Source organism: Nipponia nippon, unplaced genomic scaffold (genome assembly GCF_047370975.1).
Source record: "Nipponia nippon isolate SJK-2023a ecotype South Korea unplaced genomic scaffold, ASM4737097v1 scaffold_4, whole genome shotgun sequence".
NCBI classification, from domain to species: domain Eukaryota; kingdom Metazoa; phylum Chordata; class Aves; order Pelecaniformes; family Threskiornithidae; genus Nipponia; species Nipponia nippon.
The window spans coordinates 72,372,037-72,390,370 of record NW_028262358.1 but is presented as its reverse complement, the minus strand read 5'-3'; the positions used below and the strand labels follow the sequence as shown (position 1 = coordinate 72,390,370).

Here is an 18,334-nt window from a genome sequence, read left to right as displayed (position 1 = left end):
TTCAGCAGAGTAGTCTGAAGAGGACAAAACACGCTCAGCTTTCAGAACCCAACAAGCATTCGGAATTCTTCGTACTTTTTCTTGGTTATAGCATCTGAGAAAGCAAAGAGAACTGTACCAAAAGATCGTTTATTTTATCCTCTTTTATATTACTTCCCTAAGTATCTTCAGTTGAGTGGCTGCAAAATAAGGCTTGAACGGTCATGGCGTTTCACGTTTTACATGGGAAACATTTCTGTATGTAGCCACACCATACTTAAAAGAGCAGACTGACAAATCGGCTTTTTGTTTCTTTGCTGGCTTGAGGGAACTTTTGAATGGGAGGTCCCATTGCTCTCCTGCAGTATGGAGACACCGCTAGAGATGGATATTGCATATGAATGGGTCACCCTGGATGCTTTAACCTCCACAGCCCCCCTCGCCCGAAGCGTGGTACCGCTGCCGTACGTTCCAGGTGCAGAAAAATCCAATTGCCGACACCCGGTGCCGGGGCCAAGAGGTTCCCTGCGGGGAAACGAGTCCTCCCGCTAACAGCGAGAATTGGGGTATTTCCGTGAACTGCGGAGCCGGGGAGGAGCGGGCGGGGGTGGGAAACCCGTGTGTCCGCCAGGATTAAACAAATAAATCAGCACAGGCAGAACTAAAGGAGCGCCCCGGGCCGGCAGGGCCGTGCGGGCTCCCCGGGCCGCTCTGCGCCCGGCCGTGCGGTCCCCGCGGGCGGGAGCGGTGCCGCCCGCCGCCGCCGCCATGGTGTGAGGGGCCGGGGGAGGAGGAGGAGGAGGACGAGGAGGAGGAGGAGGACGGGGGAGAGGTAAGGAGGGAGGGCGGGGAGGCGGGAGGTGGAGCGGGAGGGGGGAGTCACTTTCTTCCTGAGTTGAAAAACGCGCCCCCCGCTCCGTCCCCCCGGGGCTGCGGAGGAGAAACTTTCCGGCTGCCGAGCGGCGGGGCCGAGCCGAGCCGAGCCGAGCCAGGCAGGGGCCGCCGGCGGTGGTGAGTGCCCGTGCGGTGCGGTGCGGGGCAGCGCTCCGCTCCGCTCCGACCTCCCCCTCCACCCCGTCCCGTACGCTCCGCTCCGCCGGGCGGCCGCCCCCGCCCCTCCTGCCCGCGGCGGGCCCCGGGGCCGCTGGCGGCGGCGCGGGCCCCGGGAGCGCCCCTCCGCCCGAGCGGGGCTGGGGGCACCGGTTACCGGCGGGGCTGGGAAGGGGGAGGTCGGCCCCACCGCGCCCGCCAGATGCGTCCCCATCCCCCAGGCGCGGGGCGCCGGGTGTCGGCGGGCGCCGGGCAGCGGGGCCCGGGTCGCCCCGGTGCGGGAGCGGGACGGGACGGGGGGGGGGGGGGCCGGGGGCGTCCCACGGGGAGCAGCCTGCAGACACAGGCCTTCCCGGGCCGTCCCCGGCGGAGCGGGCGGCGCGGCCCGGGCAGCGGGGCCAGCGCGCCCCGCCGGAGGTGCGGGCAGGATGGGCCCCGGGGCTGGGAGCGGGGGGCGCGCGGGGTGACCCCGCTTAGAGCGGGAGCGCCGGGCGCCGCGTTTAACAGCTCTCTGCTCTGCCGTAGCACCGCTAACGCAAGAGCCTCCGAGCCTTTTTGCTAACGAGTTAAGCCTCCCAAACACGCGCGTGTGAAAGGTAAGCGGCAGCATCCTTGTCTTGCACCTAGGGAAGCTGAGAGGCACGAAAAGAGCGATCTGCCCGGTGCAACTTCCTGGCACTTTTCTGTTTTTTGGGGTTTTTTTTTGGGGTTTTTTTGTTTTTTTTTTTTGTGGTTGGAAAAGTCGTAAGTGCCCTGGGACCGCAGTTATTAACTCGTGAAGCTCAGTCTCCTCGGCCCCGGGGTGGCACGTTGCGATTCCTTTAGCTATTGCACGAAAGCAATGCATCATCACTTGGCGCGCCTCGTGCCAACTCTCGAAATTCAGTTTGGTATGAATGACAGTAGCCATTCCCTCTACTTTTCTGCCATTCCCTCTTGGAACGATATAAAGCTGTGATATTTTCCTGCATTTTCAAGCTGGAGTCGCTTCTTTTTTGGACGTAAGAAATGGCAATATAAGAAACAGACACAATTGTGAATGAAATACAGGAAATATTGCTCAACTAGTTGGAGATTTTTGGTCACCCTGAGAAAATCATTTGCGATTTAAATAACACTAAAGTTTTAATATAGTCTAAACAAAGACAAAGCAAATCTCGGCTAAATGTTGCCACATTATGTTTATCATGCCAACAATTATTGTAACTTGGTGCAGTATTTCAAAAAAGGGACAATTCAGCTGAAGGGCAGCAGTGGGAATCAATAATTCAGCTGCTGTTTATTACTCTGAAAGACTCTTGCTGGGTAGCCTCGGGCAAGTCACTCCACCTCTCCATGGCTCTGTTTCCTTCCTCATAAAACAGATAAATGTGCTTGCTTGCTTCACAGGAGTGTTGAGAAGTTTAATTAATTAATTTGTTTCATAACTACTTGGAGATCCTTGAGTGCATTTTTCTACAGAAGCGCTAAATGTTATTTCAACTATGAGTTCTTTTACTGTGTGTCATTGCTTATATGTGTTTCTTCAGTGACCTAAATTAGCTAAGCTTTTAAAGTCAACAAAGTAGCAGTTCTGGGTTGGGAGTTTCTTGACTATCTGTAAACTTCACCAGGATGCGAAACCAAAATACACTAACGGCATCGTATTTTACTGGGACAGAACTACTGGTACTTCAAGAAAATGTCATTTTCTTTTCTTGTTACTCAAAGTAAGAGCTTGCTTTTGTTCTTTTGTGTGAAGCATTGTGATACTTTGCATAATTTTGAATTGCCATGAAAAAAACTGAGTGCTGTTATTTAATACAAGAGCAAGACGTTAGAACAGTTTATAAACATATCTGTATCCTCTACTGTGGAGACTGACCTCGGAAGACGCTTAGTGCTGGTTTTCCACTGCACATTTGTATACAATCTCTTCTAAAGCTTGTTTTTCAGTCATAGAGAATATGGGTTGCAAAGGAAGAAATACATCAACTGAACAAATGGATTGCCTATGGTAAAAGTTAATAGATTTTGGTTGCCTAAGCAAGCTCAGTGTTTATTTTAGTGTACGTTAGTTATTCAAACTGAATATTTAGTAAATGTCCGCACCCCAATGGAGAGGAAAATGTGTTTAATTACCTGGCTAAAAGTTAGATGTGATTTCCATAGGTTCCATACAGTTATAAGTAAAAAGGACTAGCTGAAAGCTAGTTTTAGAGTGACATCTCGGGTTTGGTACTTTCTAAAGGCTCTAAAGTTTAGAAACACTGTGCTCATGAGGTCTGTGTGTACCATTTCTTTTCCTCAAGTACTTAAGGACAGCAAGCACATAAGCTTTTTCAAAACTGAATTCAAATAAAGCCTAGATCAGTGGTGGTAGAAAGTCATTCCCATCACCAGGCAGCTGCTGGGTTGTGAATGAACGTAGTGAGTTCATATGTTGGTGGAAATATGGTCACATCCATCAGTACCCAGCAGTCTGAGCAGTGAGAAGTCGGGTTCAACGAGGCCGTAAATGAGTCTGTAAAACTGAAGTGTCTCTTCTCTCAGAAGTGATTGCATTTAGCTAAAACTGAGTCACATTCCTAGGCTTGTGTGTGGAAACTTGCACATCTGGCACCCACAGCATACTCTAGCAACAAGCAGAAAGAAATTCAGTTACTACTGCTATTGTTCCTGGACATTTTGCAAGACATAAAGCTCGTTTTCCCTGTTTTTCTTCTGAAGGGATTAAAAAAATAAAGAAAGGAACAACTTTCCATCACCATCATTTCCTGGTTTAGACTTGATAATTCAAGTGCCTGGAGAGAGAAAGAGAATATGACTTCCGCTTAGCAAGTTGTATTTAATTGGTAAATGTGATATCTCAGCAGCAAGTGTGTCCTGGCTGTTGGCACTTTCTTTGCTGTCTCCGTTCAGCTGAGTTAGATAAAGGAGCTTAGTTACAGTAGTGTAGCCCCCTAAAGCTGTTAAACCATGGTGCCAGTTTGTGTTCAAGACTGTAGCCACATATTTATTATAAATAGGCTCCATATTTGGCAGAAAGCCCTTCCTTTGAGGTACTTCTCTGCTTGGGGGGGGGGGGGGGTAAGCTTTGTACCGATGTCTGTTAGCCCAGGTGACGGTGGGTGAGATGTGACAGAGCTGCATTAGCAGAAACCCCAAAGCCTTGTGCGCTGCACTTTGGCTGGAATCGGTTACCTGCTCAGGATGGGAACGGAGCAGGGGAGGGGATTGACGCCTGCTAGGAAAAAGGAAATTTAGCTGATGTAACCTGGGACCTTTCTCATGAATACTTTGTCAGTAGAAGTTTAGCAGAAATGTTAGTAACGGAGAGCTGACCGGAGGGGTCTGGTCATTTTGGGAATCACGTGAAGGACAGAGCGCTAGAAATAGTTTCTCACATCAGGTGCTGACATCATGCTTTCATCCGCTCTGGGGACACGGTCAGGTGTTAAAGCCCAGACACTATGCGGCCATTATGTACACCGTCTGAAATTACCTTTGTTTGGTCTTTCTTTTTTTCCCCTTGCTTAGACTCACAGAGTATACAGTAGGAATCGGCAATAGCGTTATTTAGAGCAGGCAATGGCTTGTAGGGACCTTGATCATGACTCAGGCAGGTATTATAATTCGGTACCAGATAAGCATAATTTTAACATAAGAGTTCTTTCACCACAGCTGTCGTGGTATATGTTCTTGGGGGTTTTTTGTTGTTTTTTGTCAGAAATCATAAATATGCTGAATGCTTGATGTAAGCCTGGTGGGCCCTCTTAAGTCTTCTAATCAAATGGCTGCCTGGAGTTGTTGAAGTATTTTCAGAATTTGTTTGAAAGCATTTCTGTGGATGTCATGACATTTTAAAGCTTTTTAATCAGATCCTTTTAACTAAGGTGCATCACACTTTTTGCCAAAACGATCTGTCAAGTTTCAGTTCTGCTGCGAGAGCCATGCCTGCACAACTCAAGGTCAGAAATGAGATTATAAAATTCTAAATGTCGTAGTTAACCTGTAAGTTAATGGTTGTGTTGATGCCTACTCACACAAATTGGTCATGCCAATTGTGAGTAGCAAAATTTTGCAGGAATAATGTAGTCTTTTAACTCCATCTGCATTTGAGGTTTCTGTCCCTGAAAATGTAATTGTCACTTTTTATCAAGGGTATTCTGGGCAGCAGTGAAGACAGTAATAACCCCAGAGGAACTACAGGACAATATGTTTTATTGTTTCTCCAAGTTTTTACCTTGAAAAAAAATCAGCTGCATTTGGGTACATATGTATTATATCTATGGATAGATAGGTAGACAGACAGACAGACTATATGCTACGTCCAGATATATATAGAAAATGTAGATAATGAGATAACAGATGAAAGCAGCAGAGGTAACAACAGAATTGTACCAATAAGAATGAACAGCATATTGATCTGCAGTGAGAAGTGACTACCAGGTAGAGTGGTGCAATTTAGGTCTACAAACACAGAGGCATTTATCCGGTAGAAAGAGTAGTTCTTCTATGTGAATACACATTTGGGGTCTGCGTACACCATCATAAGATTATATGTCGATAATATAAAAGCAAATGTTGATTTAAATTGCTTACGTTGCAGTCTTTTTAGGTTCATAAATTGACTAGCATAGGTGCCTTTGGACTTTGCTGGTGCTCCTATATGCTGTCACAATACTTAAAATTTTATTTATTATTTGTGTTAAATATAGTTTTGTATGCAAGACTAAGTCATAAACAGGATATGGAAACATAGTTAAAATGTATTTTGATCCCATAGCAACCGAAGGATGTGATGCGTTTTAGAATTCCCGTCTATTAATATGATGTCCTGTGGAAATGCTTTACAAATAAAAATGTTTATGTGATGTCTTCAGCTACTGAAGTCTGTAGGTAGATATAGATATACAGAGAGCAAGAACCGGTTTTGTAAAACTCCAGCATAAACACTCCATTTGTTTCCAAAGAATTGCCAGTCATGGAGGCAATTGAATGAAGGACCATAAAAACAATAAGGAGGAAAGATTAAAACTGTTAATTATACATAGTAGAGGAGAACAGCAAGCCAGGGGACTTAAAACATTTACGAGTATTTGGAAGAGTAAAGGTCAAGGCTGACAAAGAAGTATTAGTTGGAAAAGAGGATAGAAATTGAAGTCAGAAATGGAAACAGTAGTCTTGGTATCAGAAGTTTCTGGTGCTGTAATCGGCCTCCTAAAAAGCGAGGGAAGCTGCATGGCGTGCAGCAGTTTGAGTGGGCTGGATTAGGCACAGGGAGGAATTCTGTTTTGGCAGCAGTAAAATTTCCCCTTTTGCATGTATGATTATTTCTTTCTGTCCTTTCTTTGCACCTCCTGGGCATTGCAATCACCCTCTGAAGGTTTTCCAGCTCTCCCTGTGCACCGTGGTGGTACCACTCAGTCCATGCAGAGACCATGCTCTTGCTTACCTCAAATAATCCCTTCCGTTGCTCTCTTCCTCTCGTGAAGCACAGTTGCACTCTTGGGTTGTAGGCTGCTGGCAGAGGAAACCCTAACCGTGGTTTCTGATACCCCACACCAAAGGGTTCACAACCTTACAGACCCCCCGAATGGGTCTACGTGCATGGGCTGGGAAGATGCGTTACTTCTTAGCAGCTGCCAAATTAATACGGTGTCACCACCCAAATTGTTACAGGCGCTTTTTGTTCTGTGTTTCTACAGTGTCTGTTACTATCATAGTCCTAGGCCCCAAAAGTGCTGTAACAATATAACAGATGGATGAGTGGTTTGATTGACTTCTGGGACATTAATCATAGAATTGTTTAGGTTGGAAAAGACCTTTAAGATCATCGAGTCCAACCGTTAACCTAACACTGCCAAGTCCACCACTAAACCATGTCCCTAAGCACCACGTCTACCCGTCTTTTAAACACCTCCAGGGATGGGGACTCAACCACTTCCCTGGGCAGCCTGTTCCAATACCTGACTACCCTTTCAGTGAAGAAATTTTTCCTAATATCCAATCTAAACCTCCCGTGGCACAACTGGAGGCCATTTCCTCTTGTCTTATCGCTTGTTACTTGGGAGAAGAGTCTGACCCCCACCTCGCCTGCAACCCCCTTTCAGATAGTTGTAGAGAATGATAAAGTCTTCCCCTCAGCCTTTTCTTCTCCAAGCTAAACAACCCCAGCTCCCTCAGCCTCTCCTCATAAGACTTGTGCTCCAGACCCTTCACCAGCTTCATTGCCCTGCTTTGGACACACTCCAACACCTCAATGTCCTTCTTGTAGTGAGGGGCCCAAAACACAGTACTCGAGGTGCAGCCTCACCAGTGCCGAGTACAGGGGGACAATGGCACGGACAAACGTAGTTAATGTATCCTTTTGGCCTATATGAAAATTCTCAAACTGTCTTCCATTAGTGTTAGTGTCTGTGAAAACATTTCTGTAAAAGATGGTAACTATATTTTTAATTATCGAAATGGCCTTTTAAAAGTACTTCAGCTCAGGATAAAATGCTGGTGCTCTAAAGGAAATCTTTCTGTGGTAGCTTATAGTTTTATGCCTTTGATGGTAAAAGGGACTGAGCTTTCATTCACTGAACGTGGATGCCTTAACGGGCATGTCTGTACTAGTTGCGAATGATCGCCTTCTGGATTCTGGATATCAAAATTACTTTCTTACTCATTCGATACAGTGAAATATGGAATAAAAGATCCCACTAAGGGTTAGGAATAGTAATGTTAGTGCAACCAAAAAATTATTGAGAAAGCGGTAGGGTGAATTATAAAATAGAAGAAAATTCCAAATTCCCAGATTATGGTTTGGGCATGCAGACAATTGAAATCTTGTTTTTGCTTGAGGCAGAGAAAAGGTTATGCATTCAGTGTGTGTGTGTGTGCATGCCCTATTAATTTATATATACAGTGGTAAAATAGACAAATAAGCTTTTAAATGACAGGAACAAACAAATGAAACTTCCGCCGCAGATACCTTACGCGTCCTACTGTAAATTTACAAAAATACTTTGCAGTTGCTGTCCTATCTGTAGCATGGTGGAGAATGAATGCACCCCTCCGTTCTCCCAGAATGATGGTCTCGCATGGCTGTGTACTGCTCGAGGTAGATCCATTGAATTTTGTGCGTAGATCAAAGGACAGACACAAGTTTAAACCTTGACTGCTGACATGATGTCATATACTGATAATTCCTATAGGAACTGGTTGTTTCTGGTTGCCTTTATGATTTTCGTAGCACAGCTGTTATTCAGACATGTAAGTTGATACAAAGCTTCTTTCACAGTACTTCAGATCACTGCGGAACAAGTGCAATAGTAACACCTGGGTACCTGAGCTGTGCTTTGTTTATTGTAGATTTGATTCTGAATTGTATTTGCAATTTCAGTATTTAAGCTTTTAAATACCTTTGGCATTATATAATTGTGATGTATCATATTTCTCATAGTGAAAAAATCAGAGGAAGAAATGAAGTAATGTCCCCTGGTGGTTAAGGTTGTAATAGGTATTTTTCAAGTTGTAAGCAGTGATTTTTACACCTTTCCAGCATTTTTATTGGAGAGACAGGTGGTCACTGGTTTTATCTCACTGGCCAAAAGGCGAGTGGAGGAAGGACTCCCAACTGCTCTTATCCTGGGACATGGGAGTTTCCTGCACTGCTGTCCAGCCCCGCAGCTTTGAGAGGGACTCAGCAGTACTGCTTGCTGATGTGGGAACTATACAGCTTGGGACTTTGGTCAGTAGATTTATTGCGATTGTTACAGTACAAAGATAAGTTTATAGTTTTCTTGGTCCCATTCCATCTGCTCCCTAATTTTGCTATATCAGATACATTTCTGTGAGTCCGTAGGAACCAAATGGCAATATATATGGGAATTAGTCTCTATTGACCCTTTCACCTCTCTGTTTTCATTGACTTACCCTGCATTTTTTAGTACTTAAATGTCATCGGATTCGGTTAGAGGACTTAATTGCTCTCCCATTTTTAAATATGTTTGCAAAATATTTAGATCAGTGGTAAAACTGACAATGTTGGACAAAACAGTTTTCCAGTTGATGTAAGTGTCATGATTTTAAACCACTACCATTTCCAGCTGATTAATTCAGTTTTATAGATGCCGCTCCTCTTATCAGCAACAAAGTCAATTGCAGTGTGCGTGAAAAGATTTGCTAATTGTTTGAGGTATTTGGACAAAGTGCCAAAAAAGACCTCCTACAGATGTTTGCTTTTTTCCTCTGTGATCTAACCTAGCACTCTTCGTGGCAAGCAGTTTTGTTTTGGCAGCTGTCAGCATCGGTACAAAAAGATGCACACCCATCTCCATTTAATGGGACGAGATACCATGTACCTCTATCTCATTGCAACGTTACCTATTAGTTTCACAGTATTGGTATGGCAGCAGCTGTTGCTGGTGGTTGACCATTTCTTGTTAAAATATCTATGACCCTCTTACTTGTTTTAGCACTGGGTCCTAAAATTGCTTATTTTAGTTTTAGTATAGTACTTTTGAATGGCTTAACAAGGTGATCTTATCATGTAATTTAAGTTGTGGCAAAAGGGCCTCTCTTCTTTAAATGGTGTATCAAACCAAGTTTATTTGGTGAACTTATTTGTATAAACCACTGTCTGGTTCAGTTACTGGCATCAGTTTTACAATGCTTTTTTTTTTGCTGCAGCTGAAAATCTACTCATTGATGCAGACGGGGAGAACTGAAATAGTTAAGATTTAGTCTGTTTTTTCTAGAATAACTGATGTTCTTTACTGTTTGTTTCTGCTGGCAATGGAGTGGAAATCATGGCAAATGGTCTTTCAATCTAGGATTAAGTGACGTGCGTTTTAAAACACATGGTATATTAGAGTTTTCTTCCATGGGCAAGCATCCTTCACTCTCTTTTTAATTTTTAATACTTTATCAGGTCATGGTTTCCAAACTGAATAAAACCCCCTCATTTTCAGAAAAGTTTGAGTTGCTTGATAAAGTTATTCTTGGAAGATGTGGCTGGTAATGATGTAGTAATATGTAATATGAGAGTAAGAAATTCTTTTGACTTTAAAAAATGGTATTGTGAGTGCAATTTAAGCAATCAGAGGGCCCAAGCACCTATTCTTTTGGGCCCTGTGCATCAAACAACCTTGTAGCAGGTTCACTCACAACGGGTAAATTGGAGCTTATGTGGCCAGTTATCTATACAGGTCTGGCTTCACCTAAGATATGCAGATAATCGAGGTTCATATGTGTGTCTTTGAACAGTGCTATGTGTTTCTTCAGCTTTCAGTATGCAAGTAAGTTAACTAAGGAAGCCTCAAAGTATAGAGTTCAACACAGTTGAATATGCATTCTGCTTCAGTGTTTTTGGCTTGGTGTGGTACCCCCCCTCCCCCCGCCCCGGTACATTTATACCATTGTAATGAATTCTAAATAATCCCTAAATGTTACTGGTTTTGGTCACATTCTTCTGCTGAAGGTGCTTTGGTTCTGTTGCAACCACCTGATAATTTTTGAAGTGTTTTTTATATATATCTTATCAATCAGTGTAGTTTCTAAACAGCTACTGAACTGAGGAATGGTGATCGTGCCCATTAGCCCGATGGAGTTGCCTGATTTACTCCATTGTAAGTGTGCGGTCAGGTCCAGTCCTAGTCAGCGAAGTGCTTGATGGTGTGTGTGGTTGAAGGCAGTTCTGCCATTTGAAATCCCTGCGGCAGTGGTTTGTCACGGCTGTATCCAGAACCACCCAGTTTGTATTTCCTCACTATCTGGGTGATAGTTTTTACTGCATATCCACGTGTTTATTCTATTTGGAGCTTCGTGATTGTTTTCATTATTATTTTTGCTGGTTCTGCTTTTAAGGACATCACAGATGAGAAAACATGGAACATCTGTCTCTCTCCTTGCTCTCTGTAGCACAGTTTGAGCCATAGTCGTGCCATCCTGGGGCCTCACGTGGACGATTCTTTCCATGTGGTTGTGGCTGGTGCCTCCACAGAGGTTTGCATGGAAAGGAAGGTGGACTCCTTTCTAGCTGCCTCCTCCCATCCACCAGTCACACCAGGCTGAGACCTGCAAAGCTATGGGACAGGGCTCACTGGCCTTATCCAATCGTGGCTGCCGTGGGTTATTGTCTTCATATCATAGGAAGGGCGTCAGTGTGATTTAACCAAGAATAAATAAGAATCACTTTGTAGTCCTGCTGTTGTCACTGCCTATTGACTTTCTTCCGGATTGTGACTCTGCATATGCTGCTTACGAATATACTATAGATTGGTTTTCCAGTTATGCTGTTGTTAGTCTAAACAATGTGGTATGGTGGTTGCTTCTCATGTACAAGGTTAAAAAAGGGTTTACGTTCTCTATTAAATGCACACATGCATAAGGGGGGTTACTGAATTCTTAAAATACGCACTATGAATTTTAGACAACACTGGAGGCGTTTGATGATGGTGAAATGCTGGGAAATGTGTGTCCAGATTTACAAAGGAATTCTGGGAAACCTTACTGTATATTCCTTAATCTCAGGTCAGAAAGACCCTAATTTAGGGAACTCTTAAAACCATCCCTAAATTTATGTACGTGCTTAATTCTCATTAATGTGCAGAAGTCCTTACAGAAATCAAACCAAGGAAAAGAATGCATGAAGTCCGTACTGCTAGCTGGGATTTTTTTCTGGTTATGTAAGCCAGGAAACTTCTTTCAATGTATGATCATCACAGAAAAAGTTACAGGCTTTTTTTGCTTTTTTTTCGGATTTTTTTTAGGTTATTTCCTCTGCCCCCAGTTCTAAAGGATCATAGAGACTTTAAAAAACTATGGTGTTGTTTTGTTTTTTTTTTAATTATGAAAAAGCAGTTCTTTTCAACAGTTAAAAAAATGACATTGTGTTTCAAACATGAGGTACTGGTTTGGCTGGTTTGTACCTCTTTCCTTTCAAAGTATACTGTTGTACGGTTTTCTTATTTATAGATGAGAATACAACTATACTTGAGTATGTTTGGATAAACTATGGTGCATGTTTCTTTGTATGTGTGTATGTGGTGAGAGACCACGTAGTAAGAGATTCATAGTAAAAGAGAGAGATAGTAAAAGCATTACCAAATAAACCACCCTGTGATATGCGTAAATGTGTCCTGTAATGACTGGTTTACATCCAAAAAAGGGCAAAACTTACTTGCAAAATGCATTAATATACTATGAAAGCGTCATCTTCCGTTACATTCTGTTAAAGCAATTATGCTACACACTGTAATATATAAATGTAGGCAGTTACAGGGTGCAATATTATTTTTACCCTAGGCAGGAATGCACAAGAAGAGATGTACTTCTTGGCCAAAGATGCCTGCTCCCAAATTAATTTTAGGAGCTGAACACAAGCACCTAGAGGGTCTGTGTACCCAGTACTCATGGAGGGACCCAGTCTGTCAAGGTTGTCTCATTGTCTATGCACATACTAATGATATTGTTAAATCAGGATGTGAGTCTCTAAATAAGGTTTTAGTAACCTAAGTTTCTGTTAGAAAATTTTGGCATCTATAGGTAGGGAGCTGTGGGGAGAAATAAAAGGTTGCTCTGTACTTCAGCTTCTTGCAAGTTTTATGACTGAATCCTATGAAACAGGTTTTCCATGGAAAAAACATTTCATATTTGTTTTTAGGTTTTCTTTCCTTCTGTCTATTTCTCCTTTTAATAATTGAAAACTACTGTTCATTATTTACATAAAACTGTCTCTCTTGGGTCTGCTTTCCGTAACCTTTCCCCTCGGAAGAATTCTAGGAATTTGCTGGCTTTCCTCAGGGGGACCCTGGCCATGTTTTATCTGAGACTTCAGGCTAGATAGTTTGTAATTTTTATGAAGTAACTTACTATGTTTAAATACTTGGATTTAACCTCTGCATAGATTTGCCATTTGAGCACATTTTGAGAAGTCATGTACATAGGAAAATATGCACTTTAATTCAACGTTCAGCCTTCTTGGTAGCTGGCAGTAAATCTCCACATGCAAAATGGAAAGCCCCTTAGAAAAATAATAATAATAATAATAATAATAATAATAATAATAATAATAATAATAATAATAATAATGCAAAACCCCTAAATGCCCTGAAGGCAAGGTATTGCAGCTGTTTTTCTAAGGCTCTGCAGCTTTCTCTTTCTCTTTTTTCTTTCTGACTTGTTCTTTTTTTTTTTTTTTTTTTTTTTTTTTTTTTTTTTTTTGAAAACGAGGACGTGTCAGAACTGGAGGCCTCAAGCACAGTATAAAATGACCCCGGCGCAAACCTCCAGCATTCCTCATCGTTCCCTCTCCAGCTGCTAACATCGGCCAAGGCAGCACACAGGCTTGGCTGCCGCCAGCATGAGCTCTCCGGTTCTCCCCCTTCCTCCTCCCCTCCCGCCCTTTTCTGCTTGCCGGTACAGTCAGCACTGCTTCATATTAGGCACCGTTGCAATTATTTGAAATCTCGAGTACAAGAGCTGTCAGTGTGTTCCTTCGCCTCCTATCAGCTACTAGAGGGGAAGATGTGGGAGGGAGGGGCTTTCTTCAACATGTACAGGTTTTCCTTTAGGATGAATTGCTCAGTAGGTATTTTGTCTGAAGTGTTCATATAGAAATGATTTGAAAGCCACTTGGACAATACGTGGGGTTCTTTAAGTCTAGGTGAAATTGTATTTCCTAGAGAGCATCCTGAATTATAGTATCTCATGGATGCATTTTCTAACTCTCTCTCTCACGTCCATCTGCCATAGGATATTTCAAAGATGGTTTGGCTGCCATTGAGACTTGGAGATCTGATGCCACAATGAGGACTCACACACGGGGAGCCCCAAGTGTGTTTTTCATACACGTGGTTTGCTTCGCCTTTGCCTACAGCGCCAGGGAGGACCCGGACGCGATGGTTCCTTTTGTCAATGCCAACTATGACAGCTACCCCATGCTCTACTTCTCCAAAGGCGACGTGGAGGCTCTGCGTCTCCAGGCCAGCACCACACACCAGCACATTGCGGCTCGTCTGGTTGAGGCAGTGCAAACGATGCTGTCGAATCCCCTGGAGTACCTTCCTCCCTGGGACCCGAAGGAGTTCAGCGCTCGGTGGAATGAAATTTATGGCAACAACCTCGGGGCCCTGGCGATGTTCTGTGTGCTCTACCCTGAAAACATCGAGGCCATCAGCATGGCCAAGGATTACATGGAGAGGATGGCGGCTCAGCCTAGTTGGTAGATTTTTGTCTTTTTTTTTTTTTTAAGTTGTTCTTACTGTGTAAAGTGCTTGCAGTTAGAGGACTGAGTGGATGAGTGAATTGCTTAAATTATTTCAGTTGTTCTAACATTCACTTTAACAGTGACTAACTTGCTGAATGCATTTACCCTCATCTGGACCAGCAGTGACACACAGCTTTTCACCTTCACTGGACTTATCCTGTTGCAAATTAATGCTGAAAGAAGGAGCATGATCCTTTGTGTACCATCCTAATTGCTGTAAAGTAAAAAAAAAAAATAATCCAAACCCACTCCCAATCAGAAGGCAGGGTTTCACATCTGATTTGTGGCAGGAAGTGCTAAAGTATTATTTTTAATCTCTTTTTTTTCCAGACTCATATGTATCTTTTGGGTAATTTGTCCTTAGGAAGAATTCGGGAAAGGGGGACCTATGAAAAAGATACAATTAGGTGTAGGTAAAAATGACGCTCTTGAGTTTCTGCAGTCTGCTCTAACATCTGCCTGAGCTTCGGTTCAGACTTGCAGCTCCACTTGGCTGTACAGTTCTTGGGCCTCTCCTTAAGACATGCTAGGACGTGATAGCTGTCCATCTCATTACTTTACTGGAACTGCCTGAGTAACTGGCATTTTGATGACCACCTCCTGTATTAACTTCACCTGGATGTGAGTTGTCATCCACAAGTTACTCTGTCCTCACTGTGCCACAGTCTTTCTATGGGGACAGAAGTTAATGTTCTCACTGTACGAGTAAGTCTAGCAATTGGGACTCCAAGGTCTCTCTCCTTCTCTTCATCTCCCCTTTTCATACCCACCAGCAATTTATCTCCCTTTTTTTCTCAGGCAGACACATTTTCCCTACCCCCCCTGCAGCAGTTGCCACTCAGTGCACCTTGCAGACTGTGGCCCAGGGTTGCTGCCACCGTGAGGAGGTCAGAGGATGGAAACGTGGGCTTTGCCGGGACAGTGGCTTCTGCGCAAGGCAGCGAGCTGGAGCTGCGATGGGGCACGGCTCCCCTGTGTCGCAGCTGCTGTCCTACAGCTCCGTGGCGGCACCAGCTCAGCAGAAGTCTGAGTCAGGTTTCAAGTCAGCACAGGAAGAAGCATTAACTATTCAAGCATTGCTCAAACTACTGTGCCTTACCTTCTTTGGGTTAAGACGAACTAGTAGTGTCCTATAAATGGCATCTATCCATGGACTGTCATTGGAATTATGCTGGATTTGAGCTAGCACAACTTGGGATCCATATCCTCTTGATGGACATGATTTAAAAGGTATTACAGTGTTGGCGTTCCCCTATACCAAGTATTAAAGTGGTGAATGCCGCAGAAATATAGGAACTAGAACAAAAGAAGTGATGGGAGAGAGAAGGAACACACTGTGCTTACGTTGCTTGCATGTCACAGAAGAGAGGACACATGGGAGTTGGGAAGAAAAGTATTGGCACAGCGGGGTGGTGGTGATTTCCAAAATCTTCCACTGAAGCATAGCAATACAAAGCTTCAGTCTTACTTACCTCCAGAGGCAGTCTGTGTTTCTCCTGGCACACTGGCAGAGGGATAGAGCCGTACAGAGGTGAATCCAAGGACGTGTAACCGTCTCCAACAGGACCTACGGACTGCTCCAAAGTCAACACTTCCTAGTTTCATTGTTCGCACTCTTTCTTAACTTGCTTTGGGTAGTGTAAACACAGTTACAGGGCCATCTGTTTTAATGGAATAAGAAAGAGGAGCAAGTAATATTTTGAGGAGTGGAACTTACTTGTGCCTGTCTTTCTCAGTTTCCTATGTCTCACTCACTGTCTCAGTAACCTCATTTCAGTTCCTTGTGTCCTGTGATTCCTGCCCTGGATTAATTGTGGTTCCTCTGTCCCTTGCCGTAATGCTCTGCTTTGTCCCAGCTGACCAGATACCAATCAGAACTGAGCAGATATCCTATTTCCACTTGGCTTTGATGAGATTTACCTCCCCCAAACTACTGTTTTTCTCAAGCATGTATCTTGCATACCTTGGTAAAAGAGAAGCCATGCTTTTCCTATCTTTCCCTTCTGATATAGACATGTCATTCAGCAAACAATCAAGGTTTAATCAAGGTTCTCCGCTTTGCAAAAGAAGCGGGTGCAATGCACTTAGTAGGGGAAGTACAGAAGGAGGAAATCAGAAACATGGGCGATAGGGCTGGGATAGGCTGCCATTTGTATAACCTCCTACTGGCCAGCTTTTCAAATGCTGTGACAGAAACATGGATCTGGTTTCCATTTTTGTTTTTCCCCTGAGAACTTATGGCTGAATGCTGTCAACATGGAGTTCATACTATTGCTCCATCAGTGATGGCAGTAATATAGATCCCTCTCCCTTGTCCAACAGTGGTTTTCAGGAGACTGTAGGAATGTAAAATCTCTGAAGCATGTAGTGCTCTGTCTCGTTTTGTTCAAATAGGTCATCAGGTTCAGAAGCTGAAGGAGTGGACAGGCAGATTATGTAAATCTGTTTTTCCTAAGAAACTCAACTAAAAAGTACCAGAAAACATGTTACTGCACACACTTTTCCACTTAGGATAAGACTAGGAGAACAAACATGGCAAATAAGAGAGTTGTGGCCTGAGCTCTAGCAGGCATTTAGATGTTATGGCATCTAAAGCATTGTGTAAGACTGTACATGAGCTGTTCCGGCAATGTCACGGGGATGGAATTTAAAAAAAAAAAAGTTGTCCAGTCTGTTTAGGCATGTTTAGTTTCCCTCGGACTTTGGGAAAAATATCATTCTTGGTGATATATTATGAATGTTACCCTTATTAAATAATTTAAGGGCACGTGTTCTGATCAGGAGAGTGGAAAGAAGGAGCAGTTTTGGTGTTGCCCAAGTTTGGAGCCTTGAATGTTAGGAGACTCATCTGCCAAAACTCCTCATGTCATCAGTAAAGAGGGCTTGTCCAGAGAGGTATCGGTAAGATAAGTAAATCAGAGGAACTTTTCTCTGTAATGTAGGTGCCTAAACTGCCATGTAAATTGCATGAAAAGTGCCTTTTTATCACTGACGGATTCATCAACGTGTGTTGGAAAGTTAAACCTGGTGGTCATATAGAGTCCTTGGCAGCTTGATTCTTTCAACAGTATCATCTGGATTTCTTTTGACTTCTGCTGACGTGGCATTGACTCTAAAATAGCTCTAGAATTTAAAAAAAAAATCTAGTTGGATGAGTTTCCTCTAATTTTTGTGGCAATATTAAATAAAATTTAAGCCTCACCAGAAGAAAAAAGTGTATTTTAGTAGTGTGTGCAGCAGTTGGATAAAATAAATATAGTTTAAAATGTTGCTGGTTATTTGTCCCGGAATGCCAGGAGATTAAGGAGACTGACATTTTAAATTTCATCTTTACATTAGCGAGAATCCTCAGTAGTTCAAATGTGGTTCAGTATCTCAGGATATAATTATGAAAAAGTCTACTGGTAACTGATGCCTACATGGAAGGGGCATGTGATTAACCATTTTTGTCTTTTCTCATCTATTACAATAGTCATTTTACATCACATAATAAAGTACACCCTTAACTGAGGTCTCATTCATGTAGGCTAACAGAGCTTGAGGCGTTTGTCATAACAACCGCTGTTGATAGGCATGCTGCTCATAACAGAGCATCCGTAATTGCTACATCGTGGAGAAGGTTTATGTTTTAAAATAAACAAAGGGGCAATGGCTAATAGCTGACTATAACAATCACCCAAAATAATATGGGAACGGACAATGTTGTGGAGACTAGCAAGAGCAGGGAAACGTAGTGCATTAATATTTCAGTAAAAATAGATTAACGGGTTTGCCTGTAAAAATTAAAAGCGGTTGTTAAATAATTCGCTTGGTTTTCCTGGGATTTGATATCTAGATGCTGTCTAAAATCCTAGGAAAAGTTTGTCCTTACATTTAAGCTATATTATCTTGTTTTACAGAGAACAGAGGATATAGATGCATTTTCTGGCATTTTTATCTCTGACTGGCCCCTAGAGCACTCCCCACCAGAAGTGTGTTTTTGGCCGAGGGGATCTGTACTCGTGATTCTTTCCATATGCTGCCTCGGCCTGTTCCCGCACTGAGTGGAGTGATGTAATCAGAGTC

At 43.2% G+C, this 18,334-nt stretch overlaps 1 protein-coding gene across 17 annotated transcripts in view; it reads left to right on the top strand.

Moving 5' to 3' along the window:
* Window positions 1–18,334, top strand: part of DSE (dermatan sulfate epimerase) — a 42,333-nt gene that overhangs the window by 5,533 nt on the left and 18,466 nt on the right. For 7 of the 17 annotated variants that reach the window (XM_087773331.1, XM_087773327.1, XM_087773324.1 and 4 more), the window contains 3 exons: window positions 6–811; window positions 1,555–1,625; window positions 13,756–14,224. In XM_087773331.1, the coding sequence (XP_087629457.1) occupies window positions 13,809–14,224 (416 nt within the window). In that variant the 5' untranslated portion in view covers window positions 6–811; window positions 1,555–1,625; window positions 13,756–13,808. Of the gene's footprint in view, window positions 1–5; window positions 812–852; window positions 991–1,554; window positions 1,626–13,242; window positions 13,420–13,755; window positions 14,225–15,067; window positions 15,500–18,334 lie in introns of those variants that run through there. The other 10 variants (XM_087773328.1, XM_087773326.1, XM_087773322.1 and 7 more) reach the window with 8 other exon arrangements.